Below are 8,796 nucleotides of genomic sequence, written 5' to 3' on the forward strand. Positions count from 1 at the left end.
AGCCAAGCAACTTTCATGACACCAAAAACAAACTTGTTGATTTGCCTGTCACAATACTGAAGATACCACTGTACTGTAGTGTGTATGGTACATGTGCTGTACTTTTTCTTATTCATAGTCCCTAAAACAGCACATTAATAGAGGAAAAATCTCCCCAGCAACCACTACATCTTTATTATGCCTATATCTACATGCGCATTTCAATGCAAATATGACCACTTAACAAGTCTCCTAACAAGCCTTACGCGAGATTTTACTTTAAAAGGCAACACTTATCATAAGGGGCCTCTAAGACATATTATGCCCTATGCTACAGCCTGTGTCTCATCTACAACGGCCGCCCCTGGGACTTACAGCAATCTCGTTAGCCTGTTAGGTATGTGGGCGTCGCAATAGCGGTTGTGTTTGAAGAGCGAACGCAGTGCTCAGATGGAGACTACTGAGCCGTCTTCCCACCCTTGTAGGCTACAACAAACCGCGTATGTCGGAGAGTCTGCTGCCCGCGACGATGGTTCCCGAGATGGCGTTTGGACACACCATCTCTCCTTCAGGGGTAAGATTATTTAATGAGATAGTGTCACCTAACAGAGACTTTGGGAAATGATTTGTGGCTTGAAAAGTTGCAGAATAGCAGTGCTTTTAAAGTTAACAGCCTACTGAAATAAACACGAATCGAGTCTATATCAGCTTATTGCTTATTTCCTATTTAATACAACCAGACTTGTATTGTGGGACAATCATTTGAGCTGAACCAAACCTTTCGGAATTCGCATAAATGATTTTGCATGAACGAACATGCACGAGCCCTAAACTATTAGCGCCTTCATTTAATTTCATTTGTTGGGGTTTATGTATAAACGAGTTTAACACAACAGAGAGAAAGATGCTTACAATCAACTTGTTCTTATATTTGTACGCTCGCACAGCAACGCAGGTACAACTTTTAATTCACCTTACCCTGGGTCAGCTGTTTTAACTTTGGAGACAATCTTCATTAGCCAAGTGTCAATATGCATTATGTTTCTTCATATGATGTTAGTATGTTGGCTGATTTGGTTCTTTATGGTACGCAGTACAAAAATAAACTATTTATTGTGGAGTGGAGCTTTGGGAAAACACAGGGGTTGGTAGTCTTAACATTAAATAACACCATACAAAACATATTCGGTTAATTTGGACTCATGATACAACATATGTATTTTCAGGACCGTTCACTCAGATCGTATATCTTTGTTTAGTGTCTTCTTATCTTCTGCAGCATTCTCTCGCTAAGTTCCTGTTTGCTCAGATAAACGCTGTTATTTGCACGACAATGAAGCTAGCAGCAGTTATTTCCATCACCTTGCAGAAGCGCTGCTGCAGGTTATGCGACGTGATGTTTGAATGGGCATTTTTGGATAGGACATAAGACAAATATTACATTATATATTATTCAAGGCGGCTGCTCCACACATTTTTAGGACACTTAATGCACAGTACGCACAATGTGTTTTCCACATGTGCAAACGAGGTTTTTGAGATTATTTTTGAGAAGGTCAGGGGAATTCGTAACCTGGTCACATTTTTGTCAAAAGGAGTTGGCTTACAGTGATAGTGCCAATATCATCTATGAGCATCATATTTATTGGTCCTTACAGAGACAGCTCTATCAGTGAAGCAAAAAAAGAAATCACATACGTATGTCATTTCACAGAAAAAAAAAACATTTGGATCCATTGTTGATGTAATATCACCTTGATGGGTTTTATGACTTGATTCAACCTAATCCATTACGCGTTTCGTCAAATTCAGTGAATTTCTCCTCATGGTGGTTTAACTGTCCTTTCTGTTTGGCTCAAAAACCTGAAGTGCTGATGTCCCTGCCAGGCCCTTTGTGTGTCTTGCTTGCCCCAAGATCGCTGAGAGGCCATAATGAAACTCACAACGCATGGGTTTGCACGACGAAACAGCTCTCCTCTCCACACACACTATTTTATCCTAGACCATTGCATGGTCCTTGGGCTGGGGTCATCTGTACCCTTTGTCCCCACCTGGGGGTGGGCCAGGTTCTGGCATAGTCCTTGCTTTGTAAATAAAGAAACAAAATGGCTAGGACTGAGCCAAACACTATTCCAGCCAATCAGCAACGCTACTTCTGGGGTGGTGAGTGGTGTTTTTCAATCCTTTTGCTAGGATCGAGGACGGTAACTTTAATTTGAAGCATATGGTGATGCCTTATTGCACTAATCATCATCATTCTCTGTCCTTTAGATGGTGCTGACTACTGACAAGCCCTTCGATAACGGAACAAATTGTCCATCCATCGACGACTTCCGCAACCAAGTGTATTCCACTGCCTACTCCATCATCACTGTCTTTGGCCTGGTAGGCAACGGTTTCGCCCTGTTTGTCCTCCTGAGGACGTTCCGCCAGCGCTCGGCTTTTCACATCTACATGCTGAACCTGGCCCTGTCGGACCTGTTCTGCGTGAGCGTGCTGCCACTGCGTGTCATCTACTACGTCAATAAAGGCCAGTGGAATCATGGCGACTTCCTGTGCCGCATCAGCTCCTACACGCTCTACGTTAACCTCTACTGCAGCGTCTTCTTCATGACGGCCATGAGCGTCACGCGCTTCCTCGCCATCGTCTTCCCCGTGCAGAACCTCAGGCTGGTGACGGAACGCAAGGCACGCATCGTCTGCGTCTGCATCTGGGTGTTCATCTGCACTACCTCCATGCCGTTCCTAATGCAGGGCCAGCACGTGGATCCTAAAACCAACAAGACCAAGTGCTTCGAGCCCCCAGAGCGCGCTGGCAACGGGGGCCTGAGCAAGCTGATGGCTCTCAACTACTTCTCCCTGGTGGTGGGCTTCATCATACCCTTCCTGGTGATCATGCTGTGCTACGCGGGCATCACGAGGGCGCTTCTGGGTCGAACCAATGTCTCGCAGCAGAAACAGCGCGCCACACGCATCAAGGCCATCCGCATGATCATCATCGTCACGGTGACCTTCCTGGTCAGCTTCATGCCCTACCACATCCAGCGCACGGTGCACCTGCACTTCATGAGCCGCCGCGACATCCCCTGTGACGAGACCATCACCATGCAGAAGTCCGTGGTCGTCACGCTCTGCCTGGCCGCCTCCAACTCCTGCTTCGACCCGCTGCTCTACTTCTTCTCCGGAGAGAACTTCCGCCAACGCCTCTCCACGTTCCGTAGGCCATCCGCCTCCATCCATAGTGGCCCACGCCATAGGGCTACTCCATCCAACGTCCTCCAGCCTCTGGAGGAGGACGACCAGCAGCAGGCCTGCAACGGGGCCAGCAAGGTTGCATAAAAATGTGGTCAGAGGCCACAGCGGCAGCTTAACAAGCTATGAGAGAAGGGAAGGATTGCGAGAGAGAGAGAGAGAGAGAGAAAGAGAGAGGCAGAGTAGATGAGAATGACCTAGAGGAGTGTTGTCTGTCTCAGAATGTTTAGAGCATGAGAAAGTGTCATTATGATATCCCAGTGTCACTGTTGAAAGGCAACAGCACTGGGAAAGACGTCAAAAGGAAAGCAGGGCAGGCTTCTAAAGGCTTCTCTGACCATTAATGAATATCCGGCAATCGGGTGCCAATGTTATCTAAAGAAAAAAAGGGAGGGTTAGGGACATTGAAGTCAATAAGCATGCAAGAGAGAGAGTTTTCGTCAGAAGTGGAGAGAGGATGATGAGGATGGTCTGGAAGTGAGGAAATACGAACGGTCCCCTCCCAATTTTGAAGGGCTTACCTTAAATAACCCATATTCTTGCCTGTAACAAATAAATGCAATGATCTGTGCAAACTGCTGATTGCTTTTACTCATCATATCAGTATCCAAGTTAATTTGAAATGTCCGTGAAACACTTTACTGTAGTCTGCCATATTCAAGCATCTCAACTTTTTAGTCTGTGAATGTCTGTTACTCCAGTACGGTCTTGTGGTGTAATTGTGAACCAGCTTTTGGTTATTTGTTTTTGTGTTAAACTGTGTATATAAGCTGTAGTATTGTAGGAAGGATGCCGTAGCCATTTATTAATTAATGTGAAATTAAAAAGACAATCCCTTAAAGGTCTTGCATCGCTTTTCTGATTACAACTGGTGCTTATGCATTACCATAGCTACTTTGACTTTTGGGTCAATGTATGATATATTTATCAAACCTCAGTGAAGCTGCTGAAACCATACAGTCTCTATAGAGAGCTTGAGAGACGTTTAGGATATTTTAAACCGTTTATCTCCAGTCAAATCCATACCCCTAGGCCACTCCAAGGAACAGGAGGAGAGAGGCGCAAATGTCGCAGCCAACATAGGTCTTCACATCCTACGCGGTAGCCTTACGCCATCTACTGAAAATTGTCTGAAGCTACATCCTGTTTATTTTAATTTTATACCGACTACGTAACGTCTCTTACAGCTCCCCGACTGTGCTGGTAACTAGTGAGGCATTATAGTAGGAGAGAGCTCGTGAGCCTTCAAACTGTTTGTTGATCTAAATAAATGACATAATAACTGATAAATAACTAAAAAAGTTAATAGACCGGTCTAAAAATAACGTATTTCATTTCATAATTTTATAATGACTCATTATTACAGCCTCAGTCGGCATCAACGCCATTTGCTCATGGAAGATTCTTCTTTTGAAGATCAAAGGCGGAAATGACTACATTCGCTAGAGAAGTTATGTGACGAAAGGCGAGCACTGGGGTGGTCCTATCCATCACCAACAACATGAATCGAGTGGGAACGACGAATTGCCGTATGCCCACTGTCAAAACAAACAAAGCAATTCCATTGAAATCAATTGGAGTTTATGCTGATGTTAAATATGATATTAAATGTAGATCTCCGAATTAATCTGTCGATGCCGAACGCAGGTGTATAGGCCCATAGCCTATTTATTTCACTGTTCCCCATATTTATGTTGTTTCAGCACAATCATGTGCACATATTATGATAAAACTAGGCTACTGGAATTATATGGATTGCAAGACTGGCGGTGGGCTGTCCGTGAGTACAACAAACTTTTCCTGTCTTGACAGTGGGATGACCCATCGGGTCAGCTAGTCTTACGGCATTTTGCGGGCATTGCGCATGTTCCCTGGATTCCTTGATGGCGGTGTGGTGGAATCGTAAGCTCAACTCAAAGCAGCACTCCTGTGAAACTCTGGCCAGCAGCGATTCGTGTAACTCTTAGCTCGCGTCAGGTTGAGCGAAGGGCAGAGAAATTTGAAGATACGAAGAAGTGAGTGGAAAAAGCGTTTTCCCGTCGCTACTCCTGAGCTATCACATGAGAGCTCCGCCGTGCCAACTCGCCGCTCCTTTTCTTCACTCCGGTATTGCGGTAAGTGAGCAGCACATTTTCTACATTTGCGCGTTTGATTCACACATCGAGCATGTCTGGCCACTGTATTTGGGCCATAATGTAAAACGCAGTATTTAAATCAGGCTGTTGTGTCTTATTTCATGTTACTTTTGCATAATAAATAGTAATATTGTTTGTGTAATTCTGTGATAGCCTAAGCAAGATCGTCTACTATAACTCGCCTCCGAGGCTAGTATTTCATGACGTAAGAGACAAACCAGCCAGTTGAGCATGGGATTTTGCGACAGGTAGGATGTTATTAGTTGAATCTCAATATAACGTCAGGCTATTACCAAACGAATTGCTTTAAACAAGTCCTGGTTATTTTGCCGAGTCCCTAAGACAGTCCTGTTAAACTAGGGATGGTCTGAAGGCTGAGGTGCCCGATGTAGACTACGTGGCACCGAAGATGGTAAACACTCCAGCGGGCATCATCGATGGAAGCTTTTCATCAGATTGGGTGCTATCTGACCGGCACAAATCTAACTCTGATCCAAGTATCAACCATCTATACTTGTCAGAGGAAAGTTTAAGTGGACTCTTTCTGTGACTGACTATTAACTTAAATGCCCACTCCCAGGTAACCCTCGTGTGCATTAAGTATAGCCTATCTGCGACTATGCAAAGTAGTTTTGTCTACACCGACGGCTTGCAAAAAAGAAAAACACGTTATAATGGAGTTGTATGACGGCCAGCTCTATATCTTATGTAGCCATATGATTACCCCTTGGCCCGTTAGAACGAAAGTCTTACTGCTGTTGAAGACACAGTCACCTCATCAGAAAGGACACAGACGTATGATGCTGTTAGAAACATGCAGCAGAACATTTGCCATGAAATATACAGCAGCACTCGAAGATATTCATCGACCTACTGTAAGGGAGGACCTTATTTCCGTGGGTTCTTGTTTGTCATTATTATGGGCATGGCTTTGTGTCCTTTTGTGAGGCCAAGGATTCGGTTTCCGGAGGGTTCCACGCCCAGCGTTAGTAGCTGAAAGAGCTGGCCCGTTTGCTTGCCTCAAGGCCCTTTCTCGCCCGGCTCACCTATTCTTCTCCTGCCTGGATCTTCCTTCCGGAGGCTTCCGTTGCCATAGACACGCTGAGCCGTGATGCGACACCTGTTCCCTCTCTTTCACACGCTGTTATGACATAACTTTTACTTCACACGGGATAGATTTTCTCCTGATAAAAAAAAACTCTTGTAGAATGTTCCTACCAGAAAACCACTTGTGCAAGCAGAAGGGTGAGTGACAATATTAAGATTAAGATTAAGGATTCTCTTTCATCAAAACATTCTTATACAGAGCCCTGAATGTCTACTATGTGGGGAAACGAAACTGGGTGTTGCAGTGTGTATGATTCTACTCTATAGTCCTGAAGTGTGAGTGTGGTACAGTCATGGATTCCAGCTGCGAACAGAACAGGTTCCTAACAAATGTAGGACCCACTGTAAGTTCTCTTCTAAGTGAGTACTTAGAAATGACCTTTTTAGCTGTGAACCTGCTAAGGTAAGCCATCTCTCTGCCAGGGCATGTGTCTCCCCTATATCACCTGGAGTCTACATGTATACTAGTATTTGAACTGGTACGAGGCTCACACATTTATTATAATAATCAGGTCAAGCGAGACATTGCATTCCATCAGATATTAGCCTTGAGGTGCCGGTAAAGGGTTTTTGATAGCTGGTCAGTGTTATATAAATAAATCTTTATTTATATTGTTTATTAGTGTGTGTATGTGTGCTGTCCTGTACTTTTACATACATTAAAATCAATGCGTGTGTGTGTATGTGTGTGAGAGAGACAGTGGTGTCAGTAGCAAATGAAGGCCCATTGTGGCTCAGGGCAACTTGAGTGCGGCAGCTGTTTAACAAAAGGACACACACTGACATGCACAGTCTCACTTGCGTGCGTGCGCACGCACACACACACACACACACACACACACACACACACACACACACACACACACACACACACACACACACACACACACACACACACACACACACACAGTAATGAGGCATTGTGCCACACAGGCTGTGTGAGCTGAGAGTAGAGGGGTGCCAGGCACTGTTAGTGGATTCTCCCAGAATGCCTTTGGGCAGCCCTCTCCTCACAGTAAGCTAGAGGGATGGCAGGAGAAGGAGAGAGAGGAGAGAGGAAGAAACTGCAAACCATGAAATAGAAGCAGATTTTGAGACAGAGTTGTTGTTGCCACTGCTGTTGCCCTGGCAAACTGGACACCTGTGGTCTGTCTCATTTTGGACACCTGTGCTGCATTAATCATTAAACTACCCAGGAAGTTCCTGGGAGGCTGTCACAGATGAAAGCCTTTCAGTGTGCTTCAGTGCATAGGACACAGATTACCATGTGAACCATTCAATACAGCAAATTGATGCTCACTGTAGTCACTGAATATAGGAGCTGTCACAATCAAACAAGAAATGAATAATAATATTAATACATACACAAATAATCACAATACAATCAACAGTGCACCTGGCTTGACAAATGAAGCAGCAACTATGCTGGTAGGAATGACCTATTTGTATGTACGTTTTCTTATGCTTCTGAGGCAACATGTTGAACTTCATTTGCAACATCAGTGTTCACTGTTTAGTGCACCTAATTTGTATTCTCATGTGTTGATTCACTGCATACAGAAGTAGTACTAATTTAGTACAGCTGTGTTCAAGGAGAGAGGAGGTTGAGTCTAGAGATACAGGGGGTAAGTAAAAGGGAGTCAAAACCTGAAGTAGACAGGGAAGGAGACGCAAGAGAAAGAATGATGAATTACAGTTAATGAGAAGGTGATTTTTCACCCTTTATTTTAGTCCATCTTGACTGATCGTGAATACAATTAGAAAGAATGAGAAAAAAGACATGCCAGTCGTCAAACATTATCCCTTTCTGTGATTTTAAAGGTATAAAGCACATACTTGGTCAGCTGTGCTAACATACAACAGTGTTTCTAACAACAGAGCCTGGCCATGGCCCGTTGACCCAGTACCAGGAGATTCTGAGCTAGTTCCCCATTTGTAATGGCCTGTTGATCCCAGAGGCAGGAGTTCCTTCCTTACACATTGAGAGCCTTAGTTCAAGTCTGTGTCATTTTCGGAGAAGCTGTGCGGCACAATTTAAGGAGACCAGGCTAGCGAAGGAGAGGACATTTTGCCCAGCAGGTGCCATTTGAAGATCTCTCTTTTTCCCTGGGCCGCACTCAGCCAAGGGCAGTGGGCTCCCCGTCTGTGTTGGGTTCTGCTCAAGGCGTCCTGTTAAAAGAGTTGTTCCTTGCTACTATCACTCCCACTTTTTCTCCAGGAGGTTAAGGTAAGAACTAAAGTTCCTGGTGAGAATAAGCATTTGGAACGGTGATAAATACATTAAAATGAATTTGCTTGTCTGTGGGTTGTCTGTAAGTACTGC

The 8,796-nt window shown here is 44.5% G+C and overlaps 2 protein-coding genes across 2 annotated transcripts in view; both read left to right on the forward strand.

Annotated features, from left to right (window-relative positions):
• Positions 1 to 481: 481 nt before the first annotated feature.
• Positions 482 to 3,318, forward strand: cysltr1 (cysteinyl leukotriene receptor 1; the record flags this gene model as incomplete). The annotated part of the gene is made up of 2 exons (XM_080840279.1): positions 482 to 553; positions 2,251 to 3,318. 2 exons carry the CDS (start codon positions 482 to 484, stop codon positions 3,316 to 3,318), a joined length of 1,140 nt encoding a protein of 379 aa, XP_080696405.1.
• Positions 3,319 to 5,133: 1,815 nt separating this feature from the next.
• LOC308366911 (fibronectin type-III domain-containing protein 3A-like) overlaps positions 5,134 to 8,796 on the forward strand; it is a 27,588-nt gene continuing 23,925 nt past the window's right edge. Inside the window, exon 1 of the mRNA XM_080840707.1 lies at positions 5,134 to 5,345. The gene's annotated coding sequence lies outside the window, so the exon portion shown is untranslated. The remainder of the gene's footprint in view (positions 5,346 to 8,796) is intronic.

This window comes from Sprattus sprattus (assembly GCF_963457725.1).
Source record: "Sprattus sprattus genome assembly, chromosome: 6".
Classification (NCBI taxonomy): Eukaryota; Metazoa; Chordata; class Actinopteri; order Clupeiformes; family Clupeidae; genus Sprattus; species Sprattus sprattus.